At 47.2% G+C, this 20,894-nt stretch overlaps 2 protein-coding genes across 2 annotated transcripts in view; one reads left to right on the top strand and one right to left on the bottom strand.

The window, feature by feature from the left end:
- Positions 1-10,890, bottom strand: part of plcb1l (phospholipase C beta 1-like) — a 72,362-nt gene extending 61,472 nt beyond the window's left edge. Inside the window, exons 1-2 of the mRNA XM_062468063.1 lie at positions 10,792-10,890; positions 7,049-7,126 (exon numbers count right to left, since the gene is read on the bottom strand). Of these exons, the coding sequence (XP_062324047.1) occupies positions 7,049-7,126; positions 10,792-10,890 (177 nt within the window). The remainder of the gene's footprint in view (positions 1-7,048; positions 7,127-10,791) is intronic.
- Positions 1-20,894, top strand: part of fermt1 (FERM domain containing kindlin 1) — a 214,090-nt gene that overhangs the window by 159,786 nt on the left and 33,410 nt on the right. The window lies entirely within an intron of this gene.

Below are 20,894 nucleotides of genomic sequence, written 5' to 3'. Positions count from 1 at the left end.
GTTTCAGACACCTTGTGGAACCTGCTCTATGACTCTGGTGATCTCCAGGGTTCCTTGTGTTATTCTACCCAGACGGAGTACAGTATTCTGAGTGAACTATGTCAGATGATTCCAATGAACGGTGTCAAGATAATTTTTGAATAATGGCTCCGGAAATAGGGCAAGGCAAGCGTTATAAATACCTGTACTTCGAGAACAGCGGAAGCTTACTCATGCTCTTCATAGACATCTTCTCATGAACTCATAGAGGACGTCTCTGCCTGTTTCTGCCTCTGTTTCTGCCTCTGTTTCTGCCTCCGTCTCTGTTCCTCTCTTTCTGCCTCTGTTTCTGCATCTGTCCCTGTTTCAGTATTCTCTGAGTAATGCCTCTCTGTGTATGCCTCTGTTTCTGCCTCTGTTTCTGCCTCTGCCTCTTCCCCTGTGTCTGTTTCTGCAATGGCATATGTAATAATAATTCCATCATGCATACAGTATCAACAAGCACATCCATCTCGAGAGTCAGCCCAGAGATGTGGGTCTTCATGGGAAGACAGCAGTAACTGCTTAAAAGCTACTTCGTTAGTTCTAACTAATGACTAGCCACAACAGTATCACTGGCGACAGGTACAACATGGCAAACTCACTGTGTCTGAAGTTTACCAGATACCCCTGGTCTTGCGTCTAAAAGAAAAACAGAACTCCATCCAGAACAGCAGGTAGCCATCTTTAAAGTTACCATGTGTTGCTTTTTTTAATGGAGTTCTGGCAGCAGGGGGCACACATAGCCCCTTGGCTGGGTAGGGGCATGGGCATGGGCAGGGGCTGTAATCTCTGGTTCCATTCAGGTTCCAGAGAGAAGGACAGAAACCATGCCTCTAACCCTGCCACTCAGGGTTTTGTGAATGGGACTCCAGAGGTTCTGTTAGAAAGGAAACGAAGAGAGTGCTGTTCCTCCTGAGAGAATACAAGTGTGTGTGTGTATGTGTGTGGTTGCTTGTCTGACACTGTGTGTGTGTGTGTGTGGTGTGTGTGTGTGTGTATGTGATGTGTGTGTGTGCTTGTCTGACACTGTGTGTGTGTGTGTGTGTGTGTGTGTGTGTGTGTGTGTGTGTGTGTTGTGTGTGTGTGTGTGTGTGTGTGTGTGTGAGTGCTTGCTCCCAGTCAGTGGGAAAACAGGTTCTAATCTGAATTCACAGAGAGGAACAGAAGTGTAACTCAAGCACAAACAAAGCCTTTACAAATCTCAGAGGACTCACAAATCCAAGAGTTTGGCTTTCTCATCCGCATTCACCATGAGCTCCCTAAAGCATGTCACCTTCACCACCGGAAACTTGGCACTACAACATTCACGTATTGTCCAGTTACAATGTCTACTGATTTAACCAACGCAACAAGGCAGCTGAATATTTTCCACTCTCCCTTTCCGCTCCGGTCACACACACACACACACACCACACACACGCACACGCACACACACACCACACGCACACACCCCACACGCACACACACACACACCACACGCACGCCCTGGAAGAAATTATGAGAAGAAACTAACCGAGTGTGACTTGCATTTCAAACTGAGCGGATGTTGGGAAGGTCTGTCAGTGCCCATGTCTGGAACTGGCGGATGGAAAATCTCCCTCATGAAATCCCACTGAAGCAACGCAGAACACATCCTGCGGTGTGACATGCCATTGAGGAGAGGAGGCTGTTTCCTAATCTAACGGGATTGACTGATTGATTGAGCTGTCGCGATGAGAGAAAGAACCCTGACATCTGCTTTTGTCCAAACACAGATAAACACTGTCCAGGAACCAGACAGACAAGCCACTTTAATATTTTGGTTCTCATTCTCACACTGATAATTTACACACGCACACACTAAATATTGCCTTTTAATTATAACTGTGTGTACAGTAGAGTCCTGATTTACCGTAACTAGGTTTACGAAAGCAAAATTGAAAGCAACAACAAATTAAAAACTTGCTGCTAATGAAACATTTTTGACGGTAGCTCCATATTAGGATCCAGGGAGAATATAAGGAGATTGTTGTAGAATGACGCATATTTTCTGCTATGGTAATGAAGTGTATGAGTCACACTGTGGCCCCTCCCTCCCTCCCTCTCTCTCTCTCTCTCTCTCTCTCTCTCTCTCTCTCTCTCTCTCTCTCTCTCTCCTCTCTCTCTCTCTCTCTCCTCCCTCCCTCCCTCCCTCCCTCCCTCCTCACCTCCCTCCCTTCTCTCTCTCTCTCTCTCTCTCTCTCTCTCTCTCACTCTCTCTCTCTCTCTCTCTCTCTCTCTCTCTCTCTCTCTCTCTCTCTCTCTCTCTGTCTCCTTCCTCCCCCCTCCCTCTCTCTCCCCTCCCTCCCTCCCTCCCTCCCCTTCTCTCTCTCTCTCTCTCTCTCTCCTCTCTCTCTCTCTCTCTCTCTCTCTCTCTCTCTCTCTCTCCCTCCCCTCCCTCCCCTCCCTCCCCTCCCCTCCCCTCCCCTCCCCTCCCCTCCCCTCTCTCCCTCCCTCCCTCCCTCCCTCCCTCCCCTCCCTCTCTGTCTCTCTCTCTCTCTCTCTCTCTCTCTCTCCTCCCCTCCCTCCCTCCTTCCTTCCTTCCTTCCTTCCTTCCTTCCCTCCCTCCCAGAGAGACAAGCATGTCATATTAAACTGGCTGCGAACAGAGAGCAGAAAGGGGGAAGCAAAGTAACGCTAGGTTAACAATGCCTGATAATCATGGTAATTATAGAGCAGTCCAATCTCAGACAAAACGCAATCAAAAGAAACTGTCATCCTCAATCATGTCCCCTAAATCGTAATGTCCCATGAAATAGATTCATTAAGAAGCAACTGAAATGAACTGACATCAGGCCGTAGCTCTGCCGAGCCAGGCTTGGAGGGAAACATTCCAGGAGAATAAACTCCTAAATGTCATCAGGGCCTTCAAAACCAACATGACAGGATTTACTATCCAGCAGTCCAGGGTTTCACCTGCCTCCCTCCCCATCCATCTCTCTCTCCCCACTTCTATCTCTGAGTCTCTCCATGTTTACATCTCTATCACTTTGTTCTCCCTTTTCTCCCTCCGTCTCTCGCACCATCACTCTCTCTTGCTCTTTGGCTCCTCCTCCGTTCCCCCTCCCTCCACCTGGCTCCCTGTCTCCGGGCGGAGGAGGGTGTGTCACCCCCCTGTCTCCGGGCGGAGGAGGGTGTGTCACCCCCCTGTCTCCGGGCGGAGGAGGGTGTGTCACCCCCCTGTCTCCGGGCGGAGGAGGGTGTGTCAGGCTCTATTTTGCCCCAGGTCACGTTTCACCTCCAGTAGACTGGCTGGAGATTTACGTGGCTCTTGTGCCCTGTGCTGATGGAGAGAGAGACTGTCTGTGTAACCACAGGAACCTGCCAAGTACGAGAACCAGATGTGTGAACTCTGCCACGACAGGGAATTAAGGTGTGTGTGTGTGTGTGTGTGGCACAGACGTCTATTCAAAAACTATTGACATATCTATCATTCAGAATGACAGTAACTGAGAAATCTACATTTAGACTTTTTATCGCAATATTTGGTTCACAACAATCATAAATTGGAGGAGGTGGAACGTGGAGGGGGGAGGGGGGAGGGGGGGAGGGGGGAGGGGAAAGGGGAAAGCGTGGGCAAAGCACCTGGTATAGCAAGGTATGTCTCACTGTGGCAACCATGGAAACTAGACCAAGTGGCTGTTTCTTTCATTTGGCAGGGTAATTCAAACACTCCACATTATGCAACACCTCCCCTCGGAAGTCTCCTCCAATGACAGAAAGCCTTATTTATACCCTTAAAGGCACCTGTTAACAGCACTGGAATGTGTGTGTGTGTTTGTGTGTGTGTGTAAATATTCTTCAAGCGCATTCTGCATTCTTCAAGTACCTAGACACAAGCATATAGACACACACGTAAATGTGCTAGGCAAATTAGCTATTTTCTGATAATGACTGAAACACTGTCTGGTTGCTATGGTGCTGGCCGCCAAATGGCAATTATGTAAAATCTCAATCCAAGTGGAGCTTGGAGAGGACAGATGTCACCTCTCGACAACATCCTACTTTACAAACAGAGCTGTCTCCACCATTAGTTCATCAGATCAAATCAATCCCATTTTACTTGTATCGTGATGTCACAGAGGGCCTCACAGATGCCCACAGATGCGCACCTACCACTAACCTAAACACTCGAGGTTGCAGTCGACTAAATGCAATCAACACAGCCGCCTCTTCTTGTCAGTGTGTGTGTGTGTGTGTGTGTGTGTGTGACTGTGGGTTAGCCATCTCCTAGGGAGTAGTGCTGCCAAACACTCAATAACTCAAACTGATACAAAGCACGTCAGTGTAGGGCTATTAGGGAATAAATAAGTGTGTGTGTGTGTGTGTGTGTGTGTTCTTATAGGTATCATGCATTTCTTATGTGTCTGAAGGAGGACCTGGAAGAACATAAAACATAAAGCAAATGGACTGAGAGACAAACAGCCCCAAATAGGCCAGAATTATGACTGCATCGGTTTACATTCCACATTCTGTTTAAGAACACATCACGGCAGTAAGACACAAACACAGCCCTCGCCATCGCAACACACACACGTGAGAAAAACAGATGGAGCACACACACTCAAGCTGAGCTTCACAACTCCACACCCTGTCTCGGAGTGATGAAGGTTCGAAGAGCTTCAGATGACTTGGACAAATGCCTCGGACACACGAGAGAGGCGAAGCTTTGACGCCACAAACCTACTCTGCGTTTGTCTAAATATGGATAACTGTGGTTAAAAAAACAAAGTTGGAATTCTGAAACGCTCGTTGCTGGATCTGCCCATGTCTGTGTCCACAGACACGAACACGCTGCTGGACTAAAGGATAAGAGGCCTGTCGTGTCTCTGTCCCCTCGACGCTCCAGATCCACGGGGCCTTGGAGGGAGTGTGGACTGAGAGGCAGTGATGGTCTGGAGTCTACCTCTCTCTTAGCGAGCATCAATACCATGCCAGACAGACACAGACTCTGCTGTAAACACACACATCACACCACAGACTGTTTGAACCCTGGTGTAAACACACACACTGGCGTGCACCCTCTCTCTCCCTCACACACACACACTGGCGTGCACCCTTTCTCTCCCTCACACACACACACACAGAGCACCCTCTCTCTCTGTCACACACACACACACTGGCGTGCACCCTCTCTCTGTCACACACACACACTGGCGTGCACCCTCTCTCTCTGTCACACACACACACTGGCGTGCACCCTCTCTCTCTGTCACACACACACACTGGCGTGCACCCTCTCTCTCCCTCACACACACACACACACACACAGAGCAGCCTCTTATACGCACTTTCTCTCTCTCCCTCACACACACACACGCACACACACGTCCTTTAAAGGTGTCTTCTGGGTAAGTGGGTCTGCTGTGTGGGTCTGAGGGCTGCATGTGCTCAGGACAGATCTGCTCTGCTCCTGAGGAATCTGGAGAATGCTCCGGCACTGCAGGCCGGCAAACACACACACACACACACACACACACACGTACACACTTTGGACATCCCTGCAGTGTGCATGTGTAGATGTCTGGTCAGCAGATGGTGGTGAGATGTCTAAAATGTATGATGGACATTGACATTCATACATACTAATATAATCATACCACCCCCAACCCCTCCAACACACACACACACACACACCTACATTACTACAGCACAGGCCTCTGTGACATGGAGGAAGTGCAGTTATTTATTCTATAATGGAGTCCTGCACTGACCATGCTTTGTATCAATTTGAGTTATTGAGTGTGTGTCAGCACTGCTTCATAGGACACACACACAAGCCGGCACACACACACACACAAGTCTTATTTTTCAGAATCACCGCCTCCAAAACTTGGTAGAGGAAATAATGATGACTAGAAGTTTGGAAGATCCTCCCCATTCTGCTGGAGGAAAATCACACACTCAATACTCTACATAACAGACAGCACCCACTACACACACACACACACACACACACACACACACTTGTCCCTCTGCCTCTGTTTTACTGACCTATATCTCTCTGGATCTATCTCCCTCATTGTCTCTACCTGTTTCTTGGACTCTGTCTGTAATGATATTTGAGGACTAGATGTGTACTGGTCATGGCTCTCTAATGATGTGTGAGGACTAGATGTGTACTGGTCATGGCTCTCTAATGATGTTTGAGGACTAGATGTGTACTGGTCATGGCTCTCTAATGATGTTTGAGGACTAGATGTGTACTGGTCATGGCTCTCCGTCCTCTGAATGTATTCACTGCAGAGGCCAGGAGTGATGACCTCTCATCTTTATTACCTGCAATTGGAGAGGTAAAGTGAGAGAGAGCGAGAAAGGGAGAGTGTGTGTGTGGTTGTGTGTGTGTGTAGCGGTAGTGTTTCAGTCAGCAGTCCTGTCTTTAGCCAGGTTTGGCTGTAGTGAAATACCTCCATCTGCTCAAACATAAAATCAATGGTACTGCCACGCAGTCTATCAATTAGACTGCCCCTGCTGATCTAGTCACTCACACACACACACACACACCTTCCTGTCTGACTGGTTACAGTGAATAGAAAGAAAAAGTTGGTTCATTATTTTGGGATGTCATGAAACCGAAGTGGGTCCAAAGTGCCGGTCATATAATTTACACAAAGAGAATTCTTGGAACACCGCTTCTAGATTTAGCTCTGTTTATCATGCCAATCACCTCAGGTTACATCGTTTTCTTCTGTTGAAATGTCTGTTTGCTTCCTCGTGTTAGGTAGGCAGTAAGTATGCTTTACTTCCTTGTATGACCAGAACAAACAGGGAAATGCTAGTGCCAGTACTAGTGCACAATGACTGAAGGTGAGGGTTCAAAGAAACTGACAAGGACTTGACGTGCTGAACACACTGAAGGCGGAAGACATTTCAGGCCAGCCAGAAATAATATATTTTAGCACAGATCTACAGTAGGATCCACTTCTCTCCTCAAACATCCTTCTTTATTAAGCTGAAAACAGTGACCTTCGATCTTGTGATAGACAGGAGAGAAGAAGGTGTGGCTTACCTTATTTTGATCAGTCCAGTACAAGAAGTAGCCCTGAGGGTCAACCTTGAGAGTCACTGGAGTAGGGGACGTGGAATCCTGGAGGGGCAGAGAAAAAGGGGCATCTGCTATGAGACAGGAATGTGTGTGTGTGTGTGTGTGTGAGTGTGTGTGTGTTCATATCACAGTGAGCATACGGTGTCTGAATCCGTTTTTTGAGGAAGATTGAATTTGAGATCTCAGCCTGACCGATGTTTCCACTGTGAAACAAATAACCGGCTGCAACTAAAACAAGATCGAGCTGTGGTGTGGGTTATGGCCTGTGACACACACACACATACACAAAACACACAAAGACACACACACACGCTTTACACACAAACAGATAGACTTTCCCCAGAGGCCATCTTTACATAGCAACGGTAGATATTATTGGCAGCTTCTATAAAAAGACAGCGCAGTTCAGTCCAGAGTGGACATGCTCCAACTGAACACTGCTGTATTGTCAGCAGTCTGACAGATGAATGGGAATGGATTACACTCCTTATTGGACACACTAGGGCGACCTTCAAAGCCTTAGAGGGCCAGTCAAAGGCTCGCTTCCCCCAATCACAGCATCAGTAGGACCTGATGGTTCACTGAGAAAGCGTCTCGATTCAACCAAAAAGATTTTGCCAAGTGTGTGGGTTTGACTGAGCTGTCTGTCTGTGTGTGGAGGGAAGGAGAGGATCCACCACACACACACACACACTTCTCTAATCATCTCTAACAGTCTATACTAGCAGAGAACAACTGGTGGAACCTGGTGTGCACTGTACAGCTATGGATCTGCCATTTGAGACATCCGCAAATCATTTGATATCAAGTGAGGAGTCATTGTTTTAGATACAGTAACTGTCACAAACACTGTCTCAACTGCTGTTGGATAGATACAATGCTAAAAGGTAAAGCGTGTGCATAGAACAACACACAAACACACACTACTGAGAACACAAAATTAAACAGCTTCCCGTGGAAAACACTTGAGACGAGTTCTTTGATAAAGCTGCACTGCAAATGGCTCTCCCAAGTGCTTTGATTCCATAATGCAGCTTTTAGACAACAAACACGTCCTGCCTTGCTTATTCAATCTCCACATACGTTCAGACTTGATTCATCTCTCTGTCTCGCTCTTGGACTCCATCAGACCCTAATGGCGAGACAAATAACAATACATGCATGATTTATGAGTCATATATGTGAAAACACACATCATCAACGTTCTCGTGGAGACAGAGACACAGCAGGTTGATGGAAGCGGCGTGTCGCCTTAGAAAGCTCAGGAGCTTCATCTGAGGGTCCGCCTAACGATCTACATTTACATTTAGTCATTTAGCAGACGCTCTTATCCAGAGCGACTTACAGTAAGTACAGGGACATTCTCCCCGAGGCAAGTAGGGTGAAGTGCCTTGCCCAAGGACACAACGTCACGTGGCACAGCCAGGAATCGAACCAGCAACCTTTGGATTACTAGCCCAATTCCCTAACCGCTCAGCCATCTGATCTAACAACCGTGGTCCTCCTCAGCGGGTCCCCAAAGTCCAAACTCCCACGTGGCACCGGCCACAAACACATTATGTTCTTACTGCAGTCCTCTGACAGTGTCTCTTCTGGGCCTGGCTTCCCCCAGCAGCTGAGAGTGCTCATCTAAAGTGCTAAAAGCTTTGTGAACGACTTCCCCGCCAACGAGGAGGAGATGCGGCCTGTTCTGTTCATTTGGGCCTCTCAGAGTGTCATCATCGTCAGGGGCGCGCCACAGAATCTGTCTCCGCTTCAAAATGCGTTGACGGTACATTTACATTTAGCAGACGCTCTTATCCAGAGCGACTTACAGTAAGTACAGGGACATTCCCCCCGAGGCAAGTAGGGTGAAGTGTCTTGCCCAAGGACACAACATCAGTTGGCATGACCGGGAATCGAACTGGCAACCTTCGGATTACTAGCCCGACTCCCTCACCGCTCAGCCAACTGACTCCCTCTGACGGTACCTGTGGTGTTGGCTGTCCCGTTTCGACATGGCAGTCTGGTGTGCCTTACCCTGCCTGAGCGGTCCATAGGGCCACGGTTGTGAGTTAGACATGTGTGGTCGTCTCAGACGTGCAGTCACTAGTACTCATCGTACCACAGGCCATTTCCACCCCACTGGGCTCATTGCGGTTCCATTTTGTCTCAATATCCCTTCAGCTCAGCCTCCTCTCCTCGCTCCACTTCGCTAACGCAGAAAAGGTCTGGGGTGGGGAACAGCAGCCTATGGATAACATAGTGCTGATACCTGTCATGTCAAACCTTACATCTGGCTCAGTAAGGGAACGGAATTTTAATGAGTGAAATTCTCAACGAGGTGAAAATTCTATGGGAGCTGCAGTTAAACTGCTTGCTTGAAATCTGTTTTTGCACACCTCTTTTCGGCTCTTTCTGTCTCTATCTAATTCTCTCTCTTTCCATTGAGGGAGATAGAGAGGAAAAGAGGAAGGAAGGAGTGCATGGGAAATAAACTGAGAAAGAAACACAGCTGTGTGTGTGTGTGTGTGTGTGTGTGTGTGTGTGTGTGTGTGTGTGTGTGTGTGTGTGTGTGTGTGTGTGTGTGTGTGTGTGTGTGTGTGTGTGTGTGTGTGTGTGTGTGTGTGTGTGTGTGTGTGTGCGTGCGTGTATGTGTGTGTGTTTGTCAGGAAAGGCCTGGTTGGCAGTGGGGTCTGGAGAAAGGCCATGAGACCAGCCCACACCCACATCAACTCACTACATAAACACTTCTAGAACATACTACATGTCTGGAAGAGGAAGCCCATGTCTGCCTCCCTGTTCTTACTTTTTGTCTTCATCCATTGCAAATTATTAATCCACAAATAAAACCATGAAAACTGTCAACATTGTTGATCAACTAAGTTTAAATAAGGTCTTTGTTAAGGTTTATGATGAAAACAGCTATTGTTCTGTGTGGGAAACAGAAACACGGCTTTGGATGAGGCAAAACATTGCTTTATCATGTTTCTTTTAGTAGCTTTTTTTAAATGGAAAACTTGTTGCTGTGTACTGCAAATTCACTACAGTGTGCTGCTCAGATGGTGTCTGGGACTACCGGTACAATCTAAGGTTACGTGCTTTACAGCGATGAGCAATCAATTTTAATCAAGGTCATCTCTCACTGCACACATACTGGCTGTAATAGAATACTCTAATGACAACAATAAAAACACGACCGTTATTCAACCCATGACTATTGAGTGGTAACTTGTATATGTACGACGTAACGATGACAAATCTAGTGTTGCGTCTGATGTGTACATTTACAGTATAGTAACCGTACGGTCCTTTAGTATGAATCCCGGGCGCGCGCAAACACGCACGTGTCTTACCATCTCTTTCTGCCTCTTTTTGTTGCGTACACACACACACACACACACACACACACACACACACAGACACACACACACAAAGACACACACAAAGACACACACAGACACACTGGTAAATGTAAAACACAAATCCTTTCTGAACCTTTGGCAATGAAGATACCATCTAGTTTGTTACCCAGAACTGTAGCGCTTTCATGTTTAAGAAGTAATTGGTGAAATGATTGAGCCACAGTCGATTGAACCGCTAATAATTGAACAAATGCCGTAATGCAGTAGTGAATATATTACAAACACAAGACACAAGAATAGCTTATTCCATTCCGCCCTTTGATCACGAGACAAAAAGAGGCGATTGACAGCTCCGGTACTTACATCATCCCATTTCATGAATTTGTTGCCCTTTCTCAAGCTCTCGGGCACGGACACGGGCTTGAGCTGCAGCGCGTGAACTCCAGGCTGTGCCCCGGCCATTGACTCATCTACTCTTCTCAACTGACGGCACAGCAGAAATAGTATAGTCCTTTCCTTCTTCCCTTCTCTCCTGCTCTCCCACTTCAAGCTATTACGACCCCTTCTAATCAGAAGCACGATAGGCTAATGGAAGCCCACTACTGTTGGCAGTATCTCATCCCCGCATATGGTGGCGGGTGGTGTCTTTGAAGCTCTCCAAGGCAGACGTAAGCGCAACGGACTGAGGATCGGACTGGAAGCTACAGTAGCTTAGGTCTCCGCTGTTTACGGGTGATGCAGTGAGAAGAGAGAGAGATCTGAATGAGTGAGTGTCTGGACTCACATTTAAAAACGGTCAATGCGGGGACGGGTTCGATGCTCGCTGTGATGGAGCGCCTCCCTGCGCTCGAGGGGAAACGGATATATCGAGAAACCGCCAATGTTACACAAGCATGCTGGGAATTCAACGGAGGAAAGAATGATGATCCTCATCAAGCAATTGTTGTGGAGGGTTGTTGAGGACAATAGATCGTACCATTGTCCTTTATTGTATAAGGAATAACATGGTTCTATTGAGCGTCCCTTCAGATTGTAGCACGGATCAAGGGTAAGGAAAGAGAACGGTTCTTTTCACTTACATAGTTTAATTAGAGGTAACTGTCAATTGGTAACGAATACCAATTGACATAATACAGATGTCTACAACTGTTAGCCCACACAGCTTACGGACGACTTTCACCCCAGTAACGAGACCTTGCACCTAAGGTTGTCAGGTGTGCTGAGGTGCACCCTACCATAAACATCCATCCATATTACAACAGTCACGATGCACGTGAACAGTACGAAGGACCACGATCTCCAAATCCTTAATCACTATTTTAAGATTTGAGCCTCGCAGGGTCTCTTTCATCTGATTTGATTGAAGAGGGCATTCCACATCTTTCTGTAGACAATCGATGACTGATGGACTCCCATGGCTCCACCCACTCACCCTCTAAGCTATTTCATGACTAAACTGGACCTGACATCCGGACTGAACTTTATGAAACTTTATGACTGAAAATGATTTCCTCTGAGGGCACACGTCGTGTCATGGAGGCTTGAAGACACAAAGTCTGTTTAGGAGTTTTTACTCAATTTGTTGGAAAGTAGAGCAGGAACAGATCCGCCCACACTTCTTATTCTGATGTGTCAGAATTTACAGACTGAGCCTGCCCACTACAGGCCCTGGACACTGTCAAACACTTCCAACTGGTCAAAGTTTGACAGACAGTTGTCATACTGGTGTGTTGTAGAGGCAGTTTGAGCTTGTCGCTGTCATTAATGATTGATCCAACCTGACAGGTCTGTGACTCTCCCAACAGACACAACAGCCCAGGAGAAATGAAACTTGTTTTCCAAAATCCTATTTATAACTACTGTTTTCATAACAATCGTGTACAAGTTTAAGTACAAGGTTGTGCCTCTGTCCTTGTTTCAGGGTGCAACATGTGCTTTAGGGGAGAATTTCTGTTACTCTGTTTTGATTAATCAGTTCCACAAAGTGATGTGAGAACATTTTGAACATAAACACATTTTAATTTACATAAATGACCTCCAGTACGGTGTGGCCTAGCACACTGCACACTGGAGAGGTTGAGAGACTGTCTTTACACATTCTGCTGGCAGTTCTCAACCTTTCACCCTTCTGTCACGGCCACAGCCGTGCCCCCCCAGTTTCAGTTTTTTGTCCTGCCCTAGTGTTTCCCTGTCATTGTCTTCACCTGTCTCGTTAGCGTCATTGTGTCCACCTGTGTGTCGTTTGGGTGTGTATTTAGGTTCCTGTTTTGTGTCCAGTCTTTGTCTTGTCCTTACAATACCTGTCTGTGTGAGTACCCTATCTGTTCCCGGTTTTTTGAGAAATAAAACCCTTGTTTCTGCCATGCCTGCCGACTCCCCTGCGTTTGGGTCCAACCCCACCTCACGTCGTGACACCTCCACGCTCCAACAAGTCAGACTCCAAAGCAGCCAGACTCGCTGGACTAACCGAGAAGCCAGAGATGTGTGCAGATTCCAGAAAGCTGGTTTGCGACATAACCGGGTAAGTTAACTCTCCAGCTGACACACAATGTTGCAGCAACCTACTGGCAATGTTGCTACAACGCTGGCTGTCATATGAGGAGTTAACTTACCCGGGTATGTCGCATAACTTGCTTTCTGGAATACCCCCCTGGAGTTGCAGTAATATGCTGTACTGAAGTACATACATGTAAACAGACACACAGACACACCCTATTTTCTCTCCATGTCTGGCACTCTCTATTCCACACACCCTTGATCAACATCCCTTCTAATCAATTACTAAGATACCAGCTGTGTCAAACAGTGTGAAGGACAACAAGGAGAGTCGGGGCTGACTGGATGTGAATCCATCTGGTCAGTTCCACCTTCAGATATAAAGTCACCATATGCTGTTTTTTTAGGGGTGGGGGAAAAATCGATTCACATTTGAAAAAAAAAATTGTAATTTTTTTTTCTTGTATTTTTTTAATTATTATTTTTTTTATATCGTTCTTTTTTTTAAATAAAAAATTGCTAAAAATCGTGAATCGATTTTTAATCGATTCGTGACCCCAAGAATCGATTCCAATCGAATCTTGAGGTACCAAAAGATTCCCACCCCTACTGTTTTTGTAGAAGCATGTTGTGAACGATGTATTTGATGTGCATGTTTCACCTTCCAGTCCCAAATGCATAGGGCAACTGCATAGCAACTGGACTGACTTGCAGATATCTGCATTGTCCCCTAAATGAACCCTGACGCTAGCTTCCAGATTGAAACTGGTTGACTAGCGCCACCTTTTGTTTCTCTGCAGGCAGTGCACCTCTCACAATCATCAGATTGCCTTGCAATTTTAGGAAAACAATCCGTTGTATTATAAAATCAACACAAATTACACCATAGATATGCAAATTTGATCATGTGAGGTAATCAATTGATGATGTTACGTTCACGGATGATCCCCAGGTTGGGGGGGGGGGTGAAGTTCAGCAGAGCGGCTGTCGCCTGGCAGGGCCAGCGGTGCCAACGTGACCCTGCTGGGAGGGTGGAAATGTCATCTGCCAAAACATGGACCGCATGTGTTTCCCTGGCAAAGTCACAGTACACTGACCAAGTAACATATGTAAGGTCCTGGAGGGGTTTCATGTGTGTGTGTTTGTGTGTGCGCTGTGGACGTCTGTGTGTGTGTTTGCATACAGTATGTGTGTCTTGGGGGATTCATAAGTACATATTTGCAGCATATTTGCCAGGAATACTTTTTGAAACAGACAATTTAGAACATCTCCTTCATATAGGCCTATGGCCACGGTTCATCAAGAATGTCTCTATTCTCAGTCATGTCGACATCGCTAACTCCCTCTCTCATCGTAAAATATTTTTTCAACCTTTCGAAATAAACTTTTCTTTGTTTTTTGAGTAGGTGATACTGTAAAAAAAAACGACACAAATCTACCCCAGCTGCAACACAAGCACACTTCAAAATCTTCCCAGAAATTGTCACCTCTCTAGTTGCTTGAATCTAACAGTTGGTCTTACTGCATAAGTATGTTCCACATTGACCTTGACTAAATAAGTGAAAAACTCTATAAAACTGGCATCAATGCTATTTATAAAGTGTACTTTGCTGCTGTATTATAAACCCATCAGCCCGGGGATTCTAAATGGGTACAGTTCAAAGAGTTGCTTTCTCCCTCTAACAGAGAGAGTGAGGCCTGCCAAGCCTAACTACTACTTAGTGAATATGAGTCGCTCACAGACGTGAGGGATGTGGTTTAGCCTTTAAAAAGAGCAAAGCTTTCATGTGTGGAGTCTCCTGTGTTTTCATGTGACAATGTGGTGGTTTAACCAACAGGGGGCGCTGCAGGATTAGTAGGAGTGTCCAGTAAACCTCTGCTCTTTATTAGCCATAATCTGTCTCACCTCCATTCAATAACTTCATTGTCCATTCAGTCCACATTCCTCCACAGTGAGTAGTAACAAGGAACATGTGCTATGTGGTATGCCGAAAGTGTAACAACCTGCGTGGGGAACGCAGTTCAAGTCAAAACCACCAGTTTAGTAAAAATGCTGAAACTTCTCGGCTACCCAGCAGCAAATGTTTTTGTAGCATTTTTCAAACCTGGAGTGTTAAGCCAACCTTGTGGGCGAGACGGATGAGGTTTTTACTGTGTGCCGTTTCTTCCTCTCCTCCTCCTCCTCCTCCTCCTCCTCCTCCTCCTCCTCCTCCTCCTCCTCCTCCTCCTCCTCCTCCTCCTCCTCCTCCTCCTCCTCCTCCTCCTCCTCCTCCTCCTGTACCTCCTCCTCTCTCTCTCTGTAACCAGACACCTCCACTAGTCCTATTGTCTTATCTCAGATTGAAGAAAAAATTGGCAGGTGTTCTTACCTTTGGGCTATAGACTTCAGAAATGAGGAAAAAAAAGAGAGGGGGTGTAGGAATGAAAGGGAACGAGCGCTCACACACACGCACACACACACACACACACACGCACACACACACATGCGAACCCTTTTCTTAAACACACAGTCTCTCACTCTCTCTCTCTCTTAAAAACACACAAACAGTATCTCTCTCCCTCTCTTAAACACGCACACACACACATCACAGTCTGCAGAGAGATCACACAGTCCGTAGCCTATGCATGCAGTGTAAACATGTCCGAGGGTGTGTATTATTAATACTCATTAAGGAGGTTTGAACGGCACTCGGAGGGGGAGAGAAAACAAATAGCGTCCCAGGCGTTGTGGAGGAGGGCCTCTCCCTGTGTAATTCAAGTTCAATAACTGCCCCCTGACCTTCTCCTAGTTCAGGTTACACACCTCTGCCGAGACAGGCAGTCCTTCACAGCTGGAAACACGCAGAGCTCCTGCAGCTGCGTGTGAGAACGTCCATAGAAACCACACGGAGACCGGCGCTTTCAGGACAATACGGCACATTCTGGAAGCTAAGAAAGCAAAGCAGAAGGTTAGAGAGTCATGGCTTCCAGGTGCCAACGTGGGGATAGTTTCCTGGACGGTGTGTGTCGGTGGGTGTGATGTCAAGAAACTGTGTTTCCACACAGAGCCCTTTCAGAGGCGGGAGCTGCCAAGTGCTGTCACCTGGACAGCAGCAGGGCACGAGTTTCACCCTGTCACAATGACCTCATCACCACAGTCAGGGTGGTGGTGGGACACGCAGACACGCAGACACGCTGGACATTTCCTGCACTCTGTTTACCACGCGTGTTTACACCATACTCTTTACCTCAGGATGTTTCTATTTGAGGGGGTGGCATTTCTCTCTGTGATTTATCGGTTCATTGACTTAGTTAAAGGTCATTTTCACCAGGATATCTGTCAGCCATATGAGTTGGCTTTGAGACTTCCACATGAGGCCGGAGAAAGGGTTGCAGATGCCAGGGTTGGTTGTGGCCTAGTCGGGACTAAAAATGGCTCCCATGCTGTTACCACGGTCACGTGACTAGAGACATAAGTCAGGGAGGGTGAGAGACAGTTGGAGACGCACAGAGAGAGAGAGAGAAATAGGGAAATCAAGACAGAAAGAGAGGGGTTGACGGGTTGTTACCTCGTAGCAATGGCAGACATCTGGGAAACGCTACAGACAGATCTTCACTTAGTTTCCCCGTACCACTCTGCCTATACACCCCCACCCTCACCCCCACGGCCACCCTCACCCCCCACCCTTACTCCTCATCCCCACACCCCACCCTCATCCCCACACCCTCACCTCCATCCCCTCACCCCCACCCCACCTTCCTTCCCTCTGGTCCCAGACAGATGCCTGAGGGGAGCCTCTGGGGGCTGTGACAGCAGATGGAGCTGCAGATCCACAACACCACCACCACTCTGACAGCCAATCCAGATCCTGGTGTTTCTGCTCCAGCACCAGTCCCAGAGGATGCAGTGTTTATGGTTTGGTGAACCTAACCGAACAGGGAGTTCTGTTAGGCGTATCTAGTGTCAAGGCCTTGTCAGGCCTTAAATTTGCATTATTACAACGTTGTCTCTGGGGAATAGCATTGCTCTGTTGCTCAAAGGCTAATTAAAACCATGTTTGCGCTGCTGGACCATGGAGAGAGACGAGGGGAGGAGAGATGGTTTCATTCTCAAAACACAGACAGCCACCTATTGTGTTTTGCCAGCTCCCTGACTCTAAACACACCCAGCTGAAAGCTACACATCTGATTCCCAAATGTGATGACAGCTTGAAATGAAGCAAAAGGCGATATAGTCTTGAAAGGCCCCCCCGATTTTTGACCCCCGACATTGACTTAACCATTTAGACTGTTTGTTATGATTAGATTGGCCAATCAGCTATTCACAAAGGGTCTATTGTCAGCAGGCTGCCATGGCAACACTCCAGAGCGGGTGGAAAGCCTGTCTGCTGTGATAGCCATCTCCAACTACAGCCCGCCTACACGCAAGGACAGCCCCGGCCTTACAGCAAGCCTAAGCTGCTTCCACATGCTGCTCTAGGGTCAGTTTTGTGTTTTCACCCAATTGCAGTTAGACATGATTGGTGGACCATTGGCTGATTCCAGGTCTGTGCCTGGGGTGATCCTTTACCCTGAGTTGGGATCAGGGCGGCTTTACAGCCTTTCCCTTCAAGTGAACCTAAGTCCATTTTAGAAAGAAAATGTTGATGTTTACATCCTAACTGTGACCCCTGGTGCCCTTTGCTCTCTGGCATTCCTGTTGAAGCTGGGACATCTTTACCTGGGGACATCAGGAAGACATAGAAAACAGGACTTAATCACACCCTCGGGGCATGGCCGTGATAACAAAACAACCTCTTAACCCCTCCGTAGGTGTGTGTGTGCGCGTGTGTGTGTGTGTGTGTACACGAGTACAAAACTACCTCTTAACCCCTCCGTAGGTGTGTGTGTGTGTGCGCGTGTGTGTGTGTGTGTACACGAGTACAAAACTACTTCTTAACCTTTGGGTTTAGGGGCCAGGACACAGTAACTCATGTGTGTGACTCATCCGCTTGAAATCTTCTGCACCAGGGTAGGAGTCCCTCAGGAATCCCTCTCAGACTGTCATCTCCCTCAGAGTGAACCTCTGACTTCAGACCAGGACTCTCCTGAGAACCTGGGTGGCTGATCCCCACGATTTGTTTCCAATATGCTTTGCTGAAAGGAGATCAAGTCTTGAAACCAATGGGTCACAGGACACGACCATCATCACACTTTACTGCCTGTAAAGCGTGTAACTTTAGTACCGACCAAGCCTGTAACTCAAGCAGAGATAGTGCCACAACCCGACAGTAAAAACAAGAGTTGGGGTGTTGTTGAGGTGTTTATGGTTCTTGTTCTGAAGGCCCAGTCCATAGAAGGCTCGTCTCAGGCTGAAGATTACAATATAGGGCTTGAAGAGTTGGGTGGAGGCAGGTCAATCAGGTCCAGCTATATAAACACACGCTATCAAAGAGGACATTTCCTGTTGGATACACTGGATTTTTCCTCCCTAGTCACCACACTTTGACCTTTTCAACCCCTACACGGTTGAGCAACGAGATTTATGTACAGGATACCACATTCTAACTAACTCCTGGCCTTATATGTACCTTTTCCATTGCAGAGACATTGCCATGGTTCTCACAAATTACAAAATATTTTTTATACCAAATATAACATTAAAAGGCTAATGTCTGTCAGTCACTTATCCATTAATGGAAGGATATTTATCCATGATTTTTATCATGTTTCAGTATATCAAACTGTAAACATAAATATATTCTAATTTTTATGATTCAGCTTCCACCCAAACCCGTAAAAATTACAGTTGGCTGAGTGTTTGACGTGTTGCGTTGTCACGGCGGTTATCAGCCAGGGACGGTTTGTCCGTAAAGTCCCTCTACGTTTCAAATTGCCTCCCTGCAATAATTCCACCATCCTCTCTAGACTCAATTACCTGTCACCTCAGGAGACAAAGGCAGCACTATGAAGTTGCATCTCTTATGCACACACACACTGGCATAATAGAATTGTTCTTATGGTTGCTAGGCACTGTTGTAATTTATGGCAGGATTGGGTTGCAGGCTTAGCGCCAGGCCACTGTTGTACAGCCAGGTGATGAGCGTGTTTGGCCTACAGCTTCTCTCCTCAGCCCTGATCCTGATAATAATGCCTCCTTAGACCTCCCACACCTCGACATTCGACTTCACTTCTACGGGAATATGTAGCCTTCTTATTCAATGCCGGGGAAACCTTTTGACTTGTAACCTGAACTTGGTGTAACCTGAATACTATCATTGAATTTGCTTTTTAATATCTTACAAGCCATATTTAGGGTTATGAGACAAACTTCCCAGGCTCTCCGACACAATGACAGTTTTGTTTTTTTTAATCGTTTTTTTTGTTTTCTTAAAACAAAAAAATCTTTAACATAATGTGTTTTTTCCGCAGTGTAAACATTAACAGCCTGTTGGGAGGATTATGGAAAAACAAGTCAACCTCATCCATTCTGTCATAAATATTACATTGTTATATTACCATACATTATCCTAATCCACTCCAGCTGTGAAACATCTTCTGAAAAAGTCAAACAATCACTGTGGTGTGCGTGTGTTTGTGTATGGGAGTATCCGCATGTACATGTGTGTGTGTGTGTGTGTGAGCGTAAGTGTGTATCGCAGGCTGGCCCTCCCCCGCCATACTACACAGATTTTTCATCACATGAAAGCCAACAGGGGGTGGTATGCATGCAGGGCGAGACACTCCCATCTGCCCTGTCCACTTCAATTAGTGGGGCCTCGCATCCAGCCGCATCTGGTTCCAATATGCAGCTGGGCGGAAGGGTGGGTGCCTAGCTGCGCGGCGGAAAATACAGCCTACTGTACCTTTAAATAGCCGTCAGGAGGCCGGGGACGGACGCCGGCCCTGCCGTCCTATCCCAGCATCCTCAGGGTCTGGCCTTGCACTTCTTCTTCCTTTGAAAGACGACAAATGTACAATTAGGGCAGGAATGCCTGCAATGCTGTTTTCCAGAGCTGGTGTGCAGCAGGCTGCAGTGCTTGGTGGAGGGGGTGAGAGGCTAGGCAAGCCGTACACCCCCTCTCTCTCTCCTCTCTCTCTCTCTCTCTCTCTCTCTCTCTCTCTCTCTCTCTCTCTCTCTCTCTCATCTCTCTCTCTTCTCTCTCTCCTCTCTCTCTTCTCTCTCTCCTCTCTCTCTCTCTCTCTCCCTCTCCCTCTCTCTATCTGTGTGTGTGTCTCTCTCCCTGTCTCTCTCTGTCTCTCTCTCTGTCTGTGTGTGTGTCTCTCTCTCTGTCTCTCTGTCTCTCTCTCTCTCTATCTGTCCTCTCTCTCTCTCTCCTCTCTCTCTCTCTCTCTCTCTCTCTCTCTCTCCTCTCTCTCTCTCTCTCTCTCTCTCTCTCTCTCTCTCTCTCTCTCTCTCTCTCTCTCTCTCTCTCTCTCTCTCCTCTCTCTCTCTCTCTTCTCTCTCTCTCTCTCTCTCTCTCTCTCTCTCTCTCTCTCTCTCTCTCTCTCTCCTCTCTCTCTCTCTCTCTCCTCTCTCTCTGCCTGGGGCCCTGGCCTGACCAGCCCAGAGCCGGCCTACAGCGAGTCTGACACGTGTGATGCGGACGTCCCCTGAACGCTACATGGCATCTTTGTCCGCTGGGACGGGCAGCTAACTCGAGGAGGGTCTCTCTCAAGCGTCCATTGTGGCATGAAGCTGGAGGAGATACCTCCTCCTCCCACGGACAAGAGGCTTTGCTGCTCACCCATAATTCAAAAACGTTTCCATCTGGCCATAATTCACACAGCGCTCTGCCCTAACTAAAGGGGCTGTCTGTACTACGGTGATTGCATGTTGCCGACCTAATTGTCAGTGCAGCAGTGAGACTGCAGGAGGGAAAGAGAGCACCGCCAGGAACATGATGATGACACGGTTACACACAGGACAGTCCAGAGTTTCCATCTCAGCTGTATATCACCTACACCTCTGTTGGGACACGCACACACATACACACACACGCGCTCGGCAC

Source organism: Osmerus eperlanus, chromosome 8 (genome assembly GCF_963692335.1).
Source record: "Osmerus eperlanus chromosome 8, fOsmEpe2.1, whole genome shotgun sequence".
NCBI classification, from domain to species: domain Eukaryota; kingdom Metazoa; phylum Chordata; class Actinopteri; order Osmeriformes; family Osmeridae; genus Osmerus; species Osmerus eperlanus.
Note: the sequence above shows the minus strand (reverse complement) of the source record. Positions and strands in the feature narration are given on the sequence as shown.